The sequence below is a fragment of the Coregonus lavaretus genome, assembly GCF_964263955.1.
Source record: "Coregonus lavaretus genome assembly, chromosome: 1".
NCBI classification, from domain to species: domain Eukaryota; kingdom Metazoa; phylum Chordata; class Actinopteri; order Salmoniformes; family Salmonidae; genus Coregonus; species Coregonus lavaretus.
The window spans coordinates 1,553,940-1,573,308 of record NC_139988.1 but is presented as its reverse complement, the minus strand read 5'-3'; the positions used below and the strand labels follow the sequence as shown (position 1 = coordinate 1,573,308).

At 42.2% G+C, this 19,369-nt stretch overlaps 1 protein-coding gene and 1 pseudogene across 2 annotated transcripts in view; both read right to left on the bottom strand.

Moving 5' to 3' along the window:
• The window catches only part of LOC311115573 (uncharacterized protein), a gene marked incomplete at both ends in the record, with an annotated part of 36,947 nt that extends 19,674 nt beyond the window's left edge, over positions 1-17,273 (bottom strand). Inside the window, 17 exons of the mRNA XM_084157319.1 lie at positions 1,185-1,238; positions 2,753-2,806; positions 3,132-3,188; positions 3,281-3,316; positions 3,468-3,521; positions 4,403-4,456; positions 4,678-4,701; positions 4,919-4,954; positions 6,245-6,298; positions 8,424-8,486; positions 8,616-8,651; positions 8,970-9,032; positions 9,499-9,519; positions 10,067-10,144; positions 10,895-11,291; positions 13,889-14,021; positions 17,171-17,273. Of these exons, the coding sequence (XP_084013445.1) occupies positions 1,185-1,238; positions 2,753-2,806; positions 3,132-3,188; positions 3,281-3,316; positions 3,468-3,521; positions 4,403-4,456; positions 4,678-4,701; positions 4,919-4,954; positions 6,245-6,298; positions 8,424-8,486; positions 8,616-8,651; positions 8,970-9,032; positions 9,499-9,519; positions 10,067-10,144; positions 10,895-11,291; positions 13,889-14,021; positions 17,171-17,273 (1,317 nt within the window). The remainder of the gene's footprint in view (positions 1-1,184; positions 1,239-2,752; positions 2,807-3,131; positions 3,189-3,280; positions 3,317-3,467; positions 3,522-4,402; positions 4,457-4,677; positions 4,702-4,918; positions 4,955-6,244; positions 6,299-8,423; positions 8,487-8,615; positions 8,652-8,969; positions 9,033-9,498; positions 9,520-10,066; positions 10,145-10,894; positions 11,292-13,888; positions 14,022-17,170) is intronic.
• LOC311127370 overlaps positions 1-19,369 on the bottom strand; it is a 367,179-nt pseudogene that overhangs the window by 199,269 nt on the left and 148,541 nt on the right. The gene's annotated exons all lie outside the window — the stretch shown is intronic.

The following is a 19,369-nucleotide window of genomic DNA, read 5'->3' as shown; positions in this document are numbered from 1 at the left end:
TATAGACAATTTGTTATATTATCACTATAGACAATCTGTTATATTATCACTATAGACAATCTGTTATATTATCACTATAGACAATCTGTTATATTATCACTATAGACAATCTGTTATATTATCACTATAGACAATCTGTTATATTATCACTATAGACAATCTGTTATATTATCACTATAGACAATCTGTTATCTTCTCACTATAGACAATCTGTTATCTTTTCACTATAGACAATCTGTTATATTATCACTATAGACAATCTGTTATATTATCACTATAGACAATCTGTTATATTATCACTATAGACAATCTGTTATATTATCACTATAGACAATCTGTTATCTTCTCACTATAGACAATCTGTTATATTATCACTATAGACAATCTGTTATATTATCACTATAGACAATCTGTTATATTATCACTATAGACAATCTGTTATATTATCACTATAGACAATCTGTTATATTATCACTATAGACAATCTGTTATCTTCTCACTATAGACAATCTGTTATCTTCTCACTATAGACAATCTGTTATATTATCACTATAGACAATCTGTTATCTTCTCACTATAGACAATTTGTTATATTATCACTATAGACAATCTGTTATATTATCACTATAGACAATCTGTTATATTATCACTATAGACAATCTGTTATATTCTCACTATAGACAATCTTTTATATTATCACTATAGACAATCTGTTATATTATCACTATAGACAATCTGTTATATTATCACTATAGACAATCTGTTATATTATCACTATAGACAATCTGTTATATTATCACTATAGACAATCTGTTATATTCTCACTATAGACAATCTTTTATATTATCACTATAGACAATCTGTTATATTATCACTATAGACAATCTGTTATATTATCACTATAGACAATCTGTTATATTATCACTATAGACAATCTGTTATATTCTCACTATAGACAATCTGTTATATTATCACTATAGACAATCTGTTATCTTCTCACTATAGACAATCTGTTATCTTCTCACTATAGACAATCTGTTATCTTCTTACTATAGACAATCTGTTATCTTCTTACTATAGACAATCTGTTAAATTATCACTATAGACAATCTGTTATATTATCACTGTAGACAATGTGTTATATTATCTGTTAAAATAAAGGGATGTTAATGAACGAATCAAACCGTTGGGCCCTGGGATCCGAGGATCCCTGTGGTTCCCTGGTCACCTTCTTCACCCTAGAGAGAGAAGTAACATGAAGACATCAGGAAGATGAACAACACCGTATGACAGAGACATGAAAACATTAGTAGGTATAGGAGGATAGAAAGATGGATTTCAAATGGAAGTTGTTTCAAAACAACATTAATGGCCGCAATAAAACTCACATGGACTTTAAATCAATGTTGCTATAGCTTCATTTACTCAGAGATACATGACACACTTTTCAATGAAATCGACTCTACCGCTGATCACACTGCCAATGTGCCACTGGCCAAAAATGTTTTGTGAGTTCAATCAGCTGTCAGAGACAACACCCTTTGACTTGTGAGGGAAAAGCATCCATGTACTACACCAGACACCCTTCAATAGAGCCAATAAGCATGGCTGAATTATGTACAGGGAGAAAGTCATTTACAGTCGATGGATACATGAAGTTTGACTCTAGACAGACAGTGAATGGCATTATAGGCCACTAGGTGATGAAGTGACTTGGGCATTGAGCTGAACTTATTCCCATGTATATGGATGTATGGAAGCATTACAGGGCTGAATGTGGATGTGTTAGCATGGCATTCCATATCAACCATAACCCCTGCATGACTAACATGGCCTGCGTCCCAAACGGCACCTTATTCCCAGAGGGCTGGGGTCATAAGTAGAGCACTATGTAGGGAATGAGGTGTCATTACCTTCAGGCAACATATCATCTCAGACCCTGACTGGATGGATCTCAGACCCTGGCTGGATGGATCTCAGACCCTGGCTGGATGGATCTCAGACCCTGGCTGGATGGATCTCAGACCCTGACTGGATGGATCTCAGACCCTGGCTGGATGGATCTCAGACCCTGACTGGATGGATCTCAGACCCTGACTGGATGGATCTCAGACCCTGGCTGGATGGATCTCAGACCCTGACTGGATGGATCTCAAACCCTGACTGGATGGATCTCAGACCCTGACTAGATGGATCTCAGACCTTGACTGGATGGATCTCAGACCCTGACTGGATTGATCTCAGACCCTGGCTGGATGGATCTCAGACTCTGGCTGGATGGATCTCAGACTCTGGCTGGATGGATCTCAGACCCTGACTAGATGGATCTCAGACCTTGACTGGATGGATATCAGGCCCTGACTGCAAGGATCTCAGACCCTGATTGGATGGATATCAGGCCCTGACTGCATGGATCTCAGACCCTGATTGGATGGATATCAGGCCCTGACTGCATGGATCTCAGACCCTGATTGGATGGATACTGACAGCTGAGAAGTAGCAGAGAGAGTATTTCTTAATAGTATTTCGTAATGTCTGATCTGAATATCAGTCAAGATGTAACGCTGATCTCACGAAGCATCACATGAAGAGATGAGACCAATGCAGCGACAAAGCTTCAAGCTCATTCTATGTCATGGAAACATCTAGGTCTGGATTTCCAGAAACAGACTAAGCCTAGTTCTCTGGACATTTGAATGTAGTGTAGGCTTTTGTTCAGTTCTCTGAAAGTGTATAAAATGTAACCCCTTACCTTGTGTCCTTGTTTCCCAGGCTCTCCTCCTTCCCCCTTTACTCCTTTGTGACCCTAGAAAACAGAGGACCGTGAAGCTTAAACATCCTCCCCAATCACTATCACATATCACTGTTAGACTATCATTATACTCACTGTGAAGACAATAGAATAGATTTAAACCAATGACTTCTGTGAGGCCGTTGGTTGAACCAGCGATGGTTACCATTAACACAATAAATGATGACTTATGAGACCAAGTTATCAATACACCACTGGCTACGTTCCAATGGCCGTACTAGCATACCACTGAGGACGTTTATCCATTACATAACTTCATATGGTACGCTAGTGAGGGCATGCACTGTCCTTGACCCCTGACCCCTGACCCTTGACTCACCTTCATGCCAGGGAGGCCGGGATGACCAGGTGTCCCAGGTGGACAGGCACCAGGGCACTAAACAGCAGCAGGATAAATCAACAAGGTCAGAGAATCACTCATACGTGTAATGCCAGGCACTAAGTTGTATTGAAGGAACAAAGTCTTACCAGCTCGGCACTCAAATCCTGCATCCCTGCTGCACCCTGAATAAAACATCATTTTGAGAATAGTTAATCAGTTGATTAGGAAGAGTAGATGCCAGTTCAACATGACACACTAACAGCTCACAACATTCTCTGGATGTGCTGGTCAACGTATCATCAACTGGGGACGTAACACGGTGACACTACTCACTCTAGGCCCTGCTGATCCACCAGGTCCTGTTGGTCCTCTCACTCCCATAGCGCCCTGTGGTAACGGACATAGAAAACAGATCAAACAAACAGGTATGGTCCATTTCATTCACCTTTTGACTGACCTTCCTGAGGGAGGAGGTACTGTACATCACAGGAGGTTGGTGGCACCTTAATTGGGTCATGACTGGAGCAGAATCAGTGGAATGGTATCAAATACATCAAACACATGGTTTCCATGGTTTCCTGGTGTTTGATGCCATTCCATTCGCTCCGTTCCGGCCGTTATTATGAGCCGTCCTCCCCTCAGCAGCCCCCTGTGGAGTACATCCAATCAGACGTATTTGGCCATAAGACTCCAGCTCCCAAACTATCTACATGCAGTGCTTGAAGTGGACTGAAATAGGAGCTGGTACTCATTTTAGGGTCCAGTACTGTTTATATTCAGGTGCTGGAACTCAAGCAGTAAAAAGTTCCAAGGTGCAGATACTCAGCACCGGTGTGTTCCGGCCCAATTCAAGCACTGTCCACATAGAGAATCACCATGTCCTGACTGAGGATCTATATGTCCTGCGGCTTGTTAGGTGATGAGGATCGTTAGGTCATGAGGAACGTTAGGTCATGAGGATCGTTCAGTTATGAGGACCGTTAGGTGATGAGGATCGTTAGGTGATGAGGATCGTTAGGTAATGAGGATCGCTAGGTCATGAGGATCGTTAGGTGATGAGGATCGTTAGGTGATGAGGATTGTTAGGTGATGAGGATCGTTAGGTGATGAGGATCACTAGGTCATGAGGATCGTTAGGTGATGAGGATCGTTAGGTGATGAGGATCACTAGGTCATGAGGATCGTTAGGTGATGAGGATCGTTTAGGTGATGAGGATCGATAGGTCATGAGGATCGTTAGATGATGAGGGTCAGTCACTGATACTCACAGGGGATCCACCTTTGCCCAATTGACCCGGAAGGCCTCCTGGCCCTGGGGGTCCCTGTCCAGAGAAACAAGTAATTCAGTGAAAATGATGACCTGTACTAATTTATCATTCATACAGTTTTGAAAGGTTTTCAACACCACACAGCTGCCTTCCGAACGCATCAAGGTATCTTACCATGGTTCATGTGAACGTTAACAGACATTTTACTAGATACTGTACTGTAAAGGTCTAATACATGTGTGAATGTGTAATTAATAAGACTGTAAAATACTTACAGGGGGTCCATCGTCTCCAACGCCCTATGGAGAAAAACAGAAACACCAGAAGAGCCAATGACATAAAGTACTATAGCATCTTTATAGGCTCTATAAAGGCTTTTATGAAGGCTTCATCAATAAGCCTTAGAAGCTATGTTTCATGTGAAGTGGGAAAGCAGAATGTTCTATGGCTCTGAGTCTTCAGTATGGACTGATTCCACTAATGAATGAGTGGTTCATAGAGAATAATGTAACTCACAGCTAATCCACGAGGTCCTGGTTTCCCGGGTTCACCCTGAAACAAAGTAACATAGCATGTCAGTTTGAAAACACAGTGAACATGAGTCAACTATAAAGAGAATGTCTAATATGTACTGTGAGCTAATCATCCCCCATCCAGCACCCAAAGCAAACTATGCATATAGAAGACATAAAAGTATTTTTCTCCATAAAGACATGTTTTTAGCTCATCATGTACACACAAACAGAATTCAGTATCCTTTCCTATTTCCACCAGGACCACATAGACATACTAAAAATGTAAGTTGCTTTGGATAAAAGCATCTGCTGCATATATTCTCACACAACTTGTATTCTTATACTGTAATTATCTAGCCACATTTCTAAATCCTTAGACATTGTCAAACACACACCAAACACACACCAAACACACACCAAACACACACCAAACACAAACCAACAAAAGTCTGCATCTTTTGTTTTCCTGTGCTGTAATAGTCTCCCCAATGTATTTTTCATTCTAAGACAAATGAAGCTATCTGAGTAAAATCATTAACTAGAGACTTAGCAAACTATGCGTGTGGAAAACATCAAAGTATTTATCCATAAAGACATGCTTTCATCTCATCAAAAACACACACCAACAGCATCCTACTCCGTATCCTTTTGACTCTTATACTGAATATTCTGGCCAATTTCCTTCTTAGATAAATGAAGCCGTCTGAGTAATAACTTAACTAGAGACTTCACAGACTGAATTAACATTCTTCCAGTTTAATCCTGTGACTGAGAGCCTGAGCTATGCAAGGTGCACTTGGCCCAGCAAATGTTCCCCCAAGGCTTGGGTCCTGTTCATTAGGCACCAAACGAAGAAGAAAAATAGGGAGGGAATTAGTGGACTCATCCAATAAGAAACACTAATTTTGTTCTCCGTTGCTAAACATTTTCAAATGTTTTTCTTTGTGTGCCCTAATGAACACGACTCTTGATGCTTGGGCCTGGTTCCCCACAGAGATTACCCAGAACTCTGGCAGGGAGGGATCAGGGATCAGCAGGGAGGGATCAGGGATCAGCGATTAAAGCTCATTTGTCATGAGGAATTACTTTACGGGTTGTAATTGTAATTCCTGCTGTCTTGCCTGCCAACACAGTGGGCGAATGGACGGTCAGCAGCTTGGCTCAGTCACCCGGCTGAGAGTTACCCTGGTCCCAGATCTGATTGTGCTGTCTGGCATGACAATGACCAAAGGAGTTGGCAAGACAGCAGCAACAGATCTGGGACCAGGCTGTCTGAGAGTCTCTGAAGCAGAAACATTAAAGGGCTCATTAGTGATTAGTTACTCACTTTCTGTCCAAGGGGACCATCAGGGCCTTCATCTCCAGTAGGGCCAGTCAAACCCTGCAGAGAGAGGAAGAGAGGAGAGAGACCAGACTTCACTAATGCATCACAACAAAGACAGAAATGTAATCCAATGTCAGTAGGAGATCTGCTGTGCGCTTGAAAGCCTTGAGAGTTAGTTGCTACCTTTTCATAAGCAATCATAACAGAATACCTTTCTCTAAGAAATGTTTTTGCAACTACAAACGTTAAAGTGTGCTTTAAGCCTTCCTAATCTCATAATAATTCCAGCTGTGTATGTACATGATGTCATAAAAAGGTTTGCGTACGTCACACAGCTAATGGGGTGGGAGGAGCTCAGAAGTAGGTGTGTGTAAGTGGGCAGGGCTAAACGATGACCCTCCCACAATTAATGAATCGATAAATACTGTGCATTAGCAAAAACGGGTATCCAGCACTTTTCAGCCCAGCTTGACGGAAATGCGAAGCTCTGAAATACATGCTATTTTCCTTTCTCTGACTTATGTTGACAATTTAAAACTAGTTTCAACAAATGCTTCCTTGGATTATATTGATTTAAGATAGATCATGTTTAGTTTGAATAGATGGTGGCATTTATCTCCACAGACACCACGGTTAGTACACTACAGAGCATCTGAGACAAACTGAGACATCTCTCTGAGACAGTTAACTTACTGGGAGAGTGGTTAACCCTAACTTTAACCCACATTCCTCTGGTCCAACTCAAACAAGCCCTTTTGACAGGTATCATTCCACACCAGCCTGAGGATTCTCAACTGGAGAATGGAGACTGGAGACACCCACAGCACAAACACTGCTGGGTACTGCATCACTAATGCTTTATAGTGAAAGCTATGATCCCTTATTGATGTCACTTGTTAAATCCACTTCAACCAGTGTAGATGAAGGGGAGGAGACAGGTTAAAGAAGGATTTTTAAGCCTTGAGACAATTGAGACATGGATCGTGTATGTGTGCCATTCAGAGGGTGAATGGGCAAGCCAAAAGATTTAAGTGCCTTTGAACAGTGTATGGTAGTAGGTGCCAGGCGCACCGGTTTGTGTCAAGAACTGCAACGCTGCTGGGTTTTTCACGATCAACAGTTTCCTGTGTGTATCAAGATTGATCCACCACCCAAAGGACATCCAGCCAACTTGACACAACTGTGGGAAGCATTGGAGTCAACATGGGCCAGCATCCCTGTGGAACGCTTTCGATACCTTGTAGAGTCCATTCCCCAACAAATTTAGTATTTTCTGAGGGCAAAAGTGGAAGGGTGCAACTCAATATTAGGAAGGTGTTCCTAATGTTTGGTACACTCATCCACTTTGATATCTCATCCATATGCCTTTGTTCAGACTCTATACACCTATTACCGTCACTTTGTGAACCTATAGCATAATTGTGACTGAAATGCAAACTACGTACAAAGTGATACATGGACCATGTACACATGATAGTATGCTTTAGGATATTAGTACAAACTATTCTATCCTATGAGTGTTTTCCTAACCCTCTTTTCCCCCTCCAATTTGGATGGAAGCTACAGTTAATTAAGTTCAGGCCGTCCTTCTCTCTGCCTGAACAAAAAGACTGTTGTGTTACAAAGGAAACTGTCACATTCTTAGCCTTTTCTTTGGTCTGTTTGAGAATTCTTCACATTTTTCTCTGATTGGCTCCTCTCTTGAGTAAAGATTGATTGGCTCCTCTCTTGGGTAAAGATTGATTGGTTCCTCTCTTGTGTAAAGATTGATTGGCTCCTCTCTTGGGTAAAGAAGGGGTCATCACCACCACTTCCACACGTTGATAAAGCAACAACATATTTTTAAGGGTAGAAGTCCACCCCCTAGCTACTGTACTGCTGCTATAACCTGAGTAGGACAATCATCATGACTAGTTCACTATTACTATCATCAAATATGGGCGGCAGGTAGCTTAGTGGTTAAGAGCGTTGTGCCAGTAACCGAAAGGTCGCTGGTTCTAATCCCCGAGCCAACTAGGTGAAAAATCTGTCGATGTGCCCTTGAGCAAGGCAATTAACCCTAATTGCTCTGGATAAGAGCGTCTGCTAAATGACTAAAATGTAAAATATGACAAAATGGTGCCAATGATGACAAACAGGAAATTGAAGGCAGAGGATGAATGATTTGAAATAGGATACTCACATCAGCCCCGGGCTCGCCTGGCAACCCTGCTGAGCCTAGTTTACCTGCATCTCCATCAGGACCCTAACAACACAACAAAACCACAATATACAACAACAACAGCAGACAGAGAGTAGAATACATCATAGTTACTAGCTGATAATGACATAGTATTTTGTTAATAATAAAAAACAATGAAAAGTTGATATTTACAGCAGGGCCGTCCTCTCCGTCCTCTCCCCTCTCACCCTGAAATAGAAAAAGGCCTACATGTGAAATTCACAGATAAATATATAAATATATATATATTCACATATGTATACATATGTGTTTATACATAATTGGTCTAATTCCAACTCTTCAGCATGCAGTTGATTATGGTTGTAAAAGGGGTTGGGCTCACCCACCATACAAATCACATAATTGCATTATTATGAACGTGTTGGATGATTGTGATAGTGGCATGAGGTGGGCTCGTCCCATCTTACAATTCAATTATGAACATGAGTTGTGATAATGCTCTTATCATTCGGAAGATAATGAAAGTTAATAGATGAGAGAACTTACAGCGACACCATCAATTCCTGGGACACCTGCGGGTCCTGGAGGGCCGACTGGTCCTGAGGCCCTCTGGACAAAGAGACGGTCAAACAATGCAATCAGCTATGGATATTATTGCTATACATAATGAACATACATCTGTATGCATGGGACATACTGTATGTCTGAAAATGAAGGAGAAGCAGAAGTCTCTTTTAGGCTTAGCCAATAATAATTAATTTAAGAAATAACAGGTGCATAACTGTCATAGCAAAGCAAAATAATTGAAATAATCGTAATTTAATTTAAAATTATGTGGAAACAGCGTTAATTCAACCAGTGTGTACCCACGGAGTACATGATGTAAATAAATACTACATTCTCAGTCACAGTCACCCAGTTAGAAAAATGAAATGATCATCCTTTGTTTTGTTTCAGTGTTTCCTATAGAACAACTTCAACTTGCATGACTAGACCAACTATGATCTGGACATTCTTGCTAGTTGATTCCACATCAATAAATCCATGAGAATTAACATAATGTAGATACACTCACCTGCAGTTCTGCTTCATCAACCTGTAAGCAGAGGTACACAGATAAGGACTTACTTGTGCGGAGCAAATTATGACAATCTGCAGCAAAAGTACCCAAAAAAGTGGCCCGCGAGCCATGTTCTCCTGCTCTTCCCTCTCCCGGACGGCAAGAAAGAGTAAAAATGTTTTCCTTTTTCTTGGATGAGTTGGGTTGACGGACCCCCCGACAAAAAAGTCACCCAACTGAATCCGTTTCTACTAACTGAAACGCCAGAGGTACCATAGGCATCAAAGCCTTATGCATATTCATGACCTGCTTAGTTATAGGAAGTGATTGGCAGAATTCACGGGCGGCGCACGGGAACAGACTGGGAGGGGTTGTTAAGGGTACAGAGGGCGAATGGAAAATAATAGCGGGCGATTTAAATGGCTTGGGATTTATTGACCCACCTGTTTAGTGCTCATTTTTCATGTTGTTTATTTACAATGGTTGCCTGGGCTAGATAATACCAGCCTCTGTACTGGGTGTTTTGATCATTTAGTTTGGTAATTTGACCATGGTTGCAGTCTGTTTTGTCAATGGTTCTTACCCATGTCGTGGCTGGTAGGTCATTGCAGGTCTGTGGACGCCTCACATCACAATGAATGAGCATTGATTGGAGCTCAAACTGAAAAATAAATACAAAAATAATAATCACTCCGACATAAGTCACATTCACAACCTATATATAATATAATTGACAAAATATTGACCCTTAAATCATTAGTTATCATCACCAATCCTCAATCTGATAAACCATTATGTGGGCCTAGTCCTCAATTTACGCACATCACATGCTTGATTCTCAACAAATCATACTAATTTGCCCCTAAGAGTAAGATAACTACTGACTGTATTGTTATTAATGTCTCTTTATTGTGACCACGAATAGAGTGAACAGGCCTGATGATAAAGAATTCCAAAAAGACATCCCAAATCACTTGGGCAATTATTATCAAAGGGCAATTACGCGCGAAATTACGCGGACTTTTACAAACATCTCCCTATAATATTGCGGTGTCATCATAGAAACTGTTCCTGGCCTTCCCTAGACGCAGCCGGGTCATCTTCTGGACTAGAACCTCTGTGTTACAATTCCCACTTATATGTAGAAATTGACAGGGCGGAGCGCCACGCATTCCACATAGGCCGCATTCAGCTCAACAGTCACTCTCGGAGTCGGTCATTTACAGTAAAACTCTCCAATGTAGGCTAGAGTGTATGCCCCCAAAATTATGTTTGAATATTTGGAGTGGGCATGCGGTTGCTTGACAAGCGCACCAACTCTTGTGCCTTAAAGTCCCAGACCTCTTGTACTTGCCATAGGACTGGCCTTTGAAAGAAGGCTAAGTGCAAGTTTACAAAACAATAAACTTACTGGCACTGCTAAAACGGGGTTATCCTTCAGCTTTCCAATCAACGTGTATCCATCCAGGTTGACTATACCTCTATTGGGTGTGTTCTGAGAGTCCACCATAATGCAATTCACAAACAGAGTAAGAGAACGCTTGCTGACTTTCAGTAAGATATTGTGCCATTGAGAGTTGAAGAGGAACGGTAGGAAAGGGAAAACGGCCGTCTCTCGTGTTTTATTCAATGTTGTGAAGGTGAATTCAAGAGACAGTGATTCTCCGTTCAGTCTAACGGCAAGCTGCTCTTCGCCTTTCAAATCTTGCATTTGCCAAATATTCCAGTTCTTGGTTATGGTACTGCCGTTCATTCGTAAAACTGTCGCAAACACAAATTCCTCCGGTAGTCCAAGGGGATATGCTGATCTGAAACATGGAGAGAGATAGTCACTTATCTTGAACATATATGCCTTTGATATGTTGGCTAATATCGCCAATGCTAATACCGCCGTGCTTATAGTAGGCCTAGATGTTAAGGCCTAGTTGTCTATTCATCTACATGCTTTACACATCGAGTTTAGAGTAATTTACAAAAAAAGTGTATATAATTGTAGTTCAATTATACAGAAGTGATGCTATAGCTAAAACAATGTATAATTATCCTAAAGGGATCAGGGGACCTTCATGTGAGCAGTGGACCTTCATGTAGCCTATTAGTGCGGCAGGTAGCCCAGCGGTTAAGAGCGTTGGGCCAGTAACCGAAAGGTCGCTGGTTCGAGCCAACTAGGTAAAAATTCTGTCGATGTGCCCTTGAGCAATGCACTTAACCCTAATTGCTCCTGTAAATCTTTCCGGATAAGATACTGCACTGTCCTGTGAGTTTCCCTGATTCAGCACCATGGACAGGGACAGTACCAAACATGACCGGTAGATGGTAGTGTTCACCAATACTGCAGCTCTCTGGCCAATTATTGCAGAAGAGTTGACCTACAGCAGGGTTCCCCAACTGACGGCCCGCGGGCCGAATTTGGTCCGTGGGTGGTTTTATTTGCCCCTCTAAGTACTGAGCCAAAAAAAATGTTTGTACTTTTTTTGGGGTGTGGAATTTTCATTGATGGACATAAAAGACTGTAAAAAAAAACAATAAAAAAACACCAGGAAATCAGCTCCAAGTGATTTTAAGTTAAGAAATCTGTTTCCAAGTATTCCCACACATAATAGAGAGACACAACGTGATCGTATACAAATGTAAGCAAGGTTTGAAATGATTTTGTTTTAGTCAAACATTATATCTGTTTGGGCTTCTTGCGGTCAATTTGCAGTCTACAAATTATATGTAATTATGCTCCGGCCCCCGACCATCCACTCAATAAAATATCAGCCCGAGGCTGAATCTAGTTGATGATCCCTGACCAACAGTATGTCTTTAATTTGACAATTGTTTCTGGTGTTATCCCTAAGATCTGGAAAGTGGAACATGTCCTCCCCTTACATAAAGGAGTAGATCCCTCTGACTTAGATAAATACTGTCCAATCTCCAAATTATCTTGCCTTTCCAAAGTTTTACGTTCCCTGGCCAACTGTCAGCTAAGAACTTCTTTAACTTCTCATTCTAATTCTTATTGTACACCAATCCGGTTTTAGACCGTATTGTAGCACTGTTTCAGGTGCTACGCTCGTTTTAGATTATGTGTTAAATTGCTTGGATCATAAAAATAATTGTGCTGCCTTATTTATAGACCTTTCCAAGTCCTTTGACACTGTTGACCATTACATTCTTATTCAAAGGTTGACTGAAATAGGCCTGGATCAGGCTTCTTGCAAGTGGTTTTAGAATGATCTGTCAGACAGGACACAATGTGGGATTTCTGATGGTGTCAAGTCTAGGCTCCTGGATATTACGAAAGGTGTACCACAGGGGTCGTATTGGGACCTGTTCTCTTTACTATTTATATAAATAATATCGGTCTATCTGTTCAAACTTTTGATATTCAGCTGTATGCAGACGATCCTGTTATGTATGCCATCGCCCCAGCTGTATGCAGACGATCCTGTTATGTATGCCATCGCCCCAGCTGTATGCAGACGATCCTGTTATGTATGCCATCGCCCCAGCTGTATGCAGACGATCCTGTTATGTATGCCATCGCCCCAGCTGTATGCAGACGATCCTGTTATGTATGCCATCGCCCCAGCTGTTGACCAGGCGTTGCTAGAGCTGCAATCTGACTTTGTTGCCTTCCAAAATGCCCTGGTTGGTTTAAAAGTTGTACTTAATGTGGGCAATACTAAATATATGTTTTTCTCTAATTCTCACACTTTTTTTTTTTCAGATGGACTATATATTTATGAATTGAATGGTTCTCCCATCGATCGGGTTCCTGCCTATAAATATCTGGGCTTTTGGATTGACAAGGATTTAACGTTTTAAAAAACATACTGATGAGCTTGTTAAAAAGCTAAGATTTAAAGTGGGCTTCTTTTTTAGAAATAGAGCTTTGTCACTCCCTAAACAGCAGGAAGCAGATTGTACAGTCAACTTTCCTGCCAGTTCTTGACTATGGTGACACAATACCAGAATGCAACAAGCAGCTACTAACTACTCTTAAACCTGTGGATGCCGTCTACCATAGCGCCCTTCGCTTTATCACAGGGGACAGTTTTAATACTCACCACTGCATCCTGTATCAAAAGGTCGGCTGGTCCTCATTAACGTCCCGTAGATCACTACACTATTCCCCTTTTGTTTACAAAGCTTGTTTACAATTAGATGTTCTGGTGCCGCTCGGGCAGTTTAGAGTGTTAATTGAATAGCTAGTAGCTGAGGACTGTAACTGTTTTTCATAAATGTTGTGTTTTGTATTGATTGCTGTTTTGTTTTACATTGTATTGGTTGTTGTATTGCTGTGATCAGGGCACCATGGTCTCAATGGGTTTTCCCTGAATAAATAAATAATTATAAAAAAAATAAAAAAATACATTACATCTACAGCACTAGCCGCCACTGGATCGGTCCTACTTACCTTGTGTTAATTCTGAAGTTGAATGCTGGCCCTATTTTGTAGGCAACATGCTGAGAGGTTGATCCAGCCACCTTTTTAACTATTCCTCTTCTGGCCAGCTCAGCAATGTGAAACTGGGACATTATATAAAAACCTGTTGGTAGGATAAAGTACAGTAAGGATACTTGTTGACGTGGATAGTTTTAATTTGTTTTTTGAATTGTTGTTTTGCCCTCAGTAGTTTGAACTTTCTCCTGGGAAACGATCCTCTCCGACATTAATCAGAGGACACAGGTCTTGCTCAGTTTGAATGCCAGCTCCAGAGGAAAAAGACACCCCTGTAAAGGGGAAGAGACAGACTGACTTGTCTTGGCTGAAGTAGGATATGTGCATCTTTGTGTGTGTGTGTGTGTGTGTGTGTGTGTGTGTGTGTGTGTGTGTGTGTGTGTGTGTGTGGTGCATGCATATGTGTGTGTGCACATCCAAGTGCCACCTCCTTCCTAGCCTGCACCAGTGCTGATTGCCTCGTAGCCTAACCTTCACACTGAAAGGAGCTGCCAGTGCAGTGATTACAGTGCGTGGATAGACATCCAATCACCCATCCAATCATCCAGTGTTTGAAAAGCTGCTGCACTGCTGTACGTACCCCTGCTGTGAGCGCTGAATAAATATTATCTCTGAGTGTTGGTTGTTTCCTGTTAAGCCTAACACTCGGGCTCTAGACTGGACAGCCTGGCTCACTGATGGAGTCCTACCTAGCTGCACCATTGTATCAATCAGTTTCTTACCATCATGAAATGTTGAAATTAGATTACCACCATCATCATCATCATTATCGTCATCATCAGCATCCCTCATTCCTGACTTCCCATCTTTAGTAACATCTCCAAGGCAACAATGTAAGACATTCATTTCAATAATAACTGTCCAAGAGTGACATCATCATATATTGTGAATTTACATAGTCTACAAATTCAGCTTGTGCCAGGGTTTAAGAAGATATTTAAATGCACTACCTATTGTCTGTATGTCTTCTGCAGAGTATTAAACAATACTTACTCTGCGAGTGAAGGCCTGTGCAGAGGCATTGTGGGATCACATAGCATAATAAGTAGAGGAGGACCTCCCTAAATTACAAATATCATGTCATCACAGATGTTAGGAACACAGATATTAGCAGATGAATTAGCCCTCTTTGTACCAGAATAGAATATATAGAATCCTATATCATGGACAGCAAATCCTCTCCAACCGTCTTCCTGGAGAGCTACCGTCCAACCGTCTTCCTGGAGAGCTACCGTCCAACCGTCTTCCTGGAGAGCTACTGTCCTGTACGTTTGTTACTCCGAACCTAATCTAGTGCACCTGATTTTAATCATTAGCCGGTTGATAAGATGAATCAGGTTAGTTACAACTGGGGTTGGAGCGAAAACCTACAGTAGTTGTAGCTCTCCAGGAACAGGGTTGGAGAGCCCTGATCTACAGATCTGCAATTCAGTTCAAAATGTATAGCCTAGTCTGTGAACTTTAATAAATGAATGACTGTATAACAGCAGCATGCATATCTTATGCAAAGCAATCTCTACATACATCAATCAATCAGTAAAGGTTTACCTTTTGAATCCACCCATTTAGTAGGCCTTTAGAGGGGTATTTGTTGGTAAAACCTGTCCACAGGTCCCAGCTGTGTGAGGAACAAGAAGACCCTACAAAATAACACCTCTGGTAAGACTGGCAAACTGAGGAGTTCTTTGAGGCGTGTCTTATACTGTTCTCTGTGGTCATCCAGTGGTGGAGGGTGGGTCAGGTCAGTGGTTAAACACTGTACTAGGGTTAGTGCCACATATTAAATCAAATCTAAGTGTATTTGTCACATACACCGTTTACAGCAGGTATAAAAGGTGAAGCGAAATGCTTTCTTTCAAGCTTCTTCAACAGTGCAGTACAATATCAACATCCATAATAATCCAAAGTCAAATCAAGAATAACAAGTAGTAATATGCATAGTAATAAAACAGGTATGTACACAATAGGATATACAGTATAAATTATGAATGTACTATGTCAAGTATGACTGTATTTACAAATATAAAGTGAATCGTTTCTTGGTCGTGTAAGTGAATAAACAGTATAGAAACAGCAGCGTTGACTGTGTGTGTGTGTGTGTGTGTGTGTGTGTGTGTGTGTGTGTGTGTGTGTGTGTGTGTGTGTGTGTGTGTGTGTGTGTGTGTGTGTGTGTGTGTGTGTGTGTGTGTGTGTGTTTGTATGTGTGTTTGTGTGTGTGTTTGTGTGTGTGTGTGTGTGTGTGTGTGTGTTTGTGTGTGTGTGTGTGTGTGTGTGTGTGTGTGTTTGTGTTTGTGTGTGTGTGTGTGTGAGCTTCTGTGTAATGGATGGATGTGTGGAGAGTCAGGGCAAATAGTCTCTGAGCAGATAGACAGCTAGGCTTAGTTGCTCAAAAGTCTGATGGAGCTTGTTGGACCGAGACCCAATGCTCCGACATGTTTGCCAGATGGTAACATGTTGAACAGTCCGTGATTCGGGTGACTGGAGTCCTTGGCGATCTTCCGGGCCTTCCTCAGACACCGCCTTGTGTAAATGTCCTGGAGGGCAGGGAGCTCATCCCCAGTGATGTGTTGGGCAGTACGCACCACCCTCTGTAGAGCCTTGCGGTTGAGGGCGGTGCAGTTGCCATACCAGGCGGTGATGCAACCAGACAAGATGCTATAGAAGTTCCTGAGGGGCCATGTCAAATTTCTTCAGTTGCCTGAAGTTGGAGAGGAGCTATTGCGTCTTCTTAACCATGGTGTTGGTGTGATGGGTCCATGTCAGGTCCTTGGTGATGTGCACGTTGAGGAACTTTTGACCTTCTCCACTGCAGCCCTGTCGATGCAGATGGGGGTGACACCCCCCCCCCCCTGTCTCCTGTAGTCCACGATCAGCTCCTTAGTTTTGCTTACGTTGAGGGAGAAGCTGTTATCCTTTCACCACACTGCCAGGGCTCTAACCTCCACTATGTAAGCTGTCCCGTTACCATCGGCGATCAGCCACCATCGTGTTGTCTGCAAACTTAATGATGGTGTGGTCCTCTGTAGCTCAGCTGGTAGAGCACGGCGCTTGTAACGCCAATGTAGTGGGTTCGATCCCCGGGACCACCCACACACAAAAATGTATGCACGCATGACTGTAAGTCGCTTTGGATAAAAGCGTCTGCTAAATGGCATATTATTATTATTATGGTGTTGGAGTCGTGTGTGGCCACGCAGTCATGGGTGAACAGGGAGTACAGGAGGGGGCTGAGCCCACATCCCTGGGAGGCCCCCGTGATGAGGGTCAGCGTGGCGGAGGTATTGTTACCAACCATCACCACCTGGGGCCTGCCTGTCAGGAATGCCTCTGTGCAGTGCATTGACATATGAAATGGTACAGAGGCATTACTGAGTGTAGCACTAACGATATTGTGTGCTTTGCATGTTTATCTCCTAGTGGTTATAATGCCATTGTCATATGCTCCATCCCTGATGGGAAAGAACCTGTGTTGTCTTAATGTTTAGTTATTTAGTTATTTCAGTATCAGAAGACCTCATCTCTATAAAAAAGTCTGCAAACCTTCTCCCTGTCACATGAGATTGATCAAAACCATTGATTATCATGACGACTAATCGTCAGTCGGATGGTAGATGGCATGTAGTAGTCCCAAACATAATGTAACTAATACTGAGCATGTATTCAAGGAGGAAAATGGATCAACAGAATCCACATGACATTTGGTGGTATGTTATGATGGACAAGCCCCACCCACACCACCCTCACCCCTCTCTGGTGACCTATTTGCACAGTCAGTATTCCCAATATTTCTGTCCTCTTCATTCTCTGTGATCTGTTCCCATACGAGCCTGACTGAAACATTTCCACACAGTTCACACCATAGGTTCACACTTCCAGGTTGGTTTAATCAAAAACATGAAGTATCTGCGGCCCTCCAGGACCAGGGTTGTCTACCGCTGGTTTACACTATAACATTACAGAGCTCTATTGGAGTTGCATCATTCCTTTTTCACAGTATCCAATAGGTGTCAGAGAGTAGTCTGAAGACTACTGAATGTCTGCCTCTGCAAAGAGGCCAGGACTTTTATGGCACATGTGGTCGCCGTCCCACAGGGTCACTGGTTCAAGCCCCGTTCTGCCAGTTCCCCCTCAACCACTACAGTAGATAGTAGTTATAAAAGATGATTTAGCATTTACCCTGCAATGCCTCATCTCCAACCATATCCAGATGGGAGGGGCGGACCAAGCAATCCATCTAAACTCAATCAGTGAGGAATCTGAGTTGTGTCTGTCATATCAGTCATAACACGTACCTCTCATTGAGAATGATGAGGACTGTTCTTTGTATCTGTCCCATTATGGCGTCTGTGATCTCCATTTTGAAGTAATCCATTTTCTATGAGTTGGTAAACAAACTGAACGTGTGCATATTGCCACCTGGAGTGTATTTGAGCAGCTACTGTATAAAGGCCAGGTTGGCGACTTACTGCCACCTGCAGGTATGGAATGTTTGCTCACAGGTATAATTCATTGGCTGATCACTCCTGATGACCTGGATGGCATTGTGTGATCCTACCTCAACACATAGGAAGTCCCACCCAGTAGATTACTTAAATGTTGAAAGTCCTCAATGACCCTGCCCATGCTAAAACAGGCTTTTAGGCACTAGAGTTCACTATCATTCTCTATGGTACCTGAAAGAGAGGACTCTCCATTTGGACTGATCTTTGACCTGTTAGCACCTCCCCCAGTAAGAGGGGAATAAGGCAACCTCAGAGTTACACACAAGGATCCTTTATTGACACACACACACAGATGAAATGTACATGGAACAGTAGAGGAATGGTAGTCTTTGTGTACAGAAAACAGGGTTAATGAATACACTGGACATACGATAGCACAATATATTTAAATTTTAGTCATTTAGTAGACGCTCTTATCCAGAGCGACTTACATTAGTGAGTACATACATTTTCATAGTTGTCCCCCGTTGGAATCGAACCCACAACCCTGGCGTTGCAAGTGCCATGCGCTACCAAGTGAGCCACACGGGACCAGAGCAATGACAATGGTAATAAAGGACTGTCTAAATGGATATGCCAACGATATACACAGAGGCAGAATGCAATAGGCAATAGTAAAAACTATAAAGAACAACAAACAATAACGATACACGTGTTACACACTCACTTTGTGCAAGCACACCATCCCACATGTCCGAAGAGATATGAGCGAGACCAGTTGTTGTTGTGCAGGTCAGAGACAGCTTGCTGGTCTCTCTGTGGCTGCTTGAAGGAGACTGAGAGGGAGAGGCAGGAATTGGGGATCTGGAAACCAAGATGTGATTGGCTGACCCCACTGTGTGATAAAGCCCCTGGCAACCATGAGCCCTAGCAACCAATCGGTTTGTATAGGGCCAGAGGTGTGAAGGGCCAGTTTATGACCCATAAAGTCTGT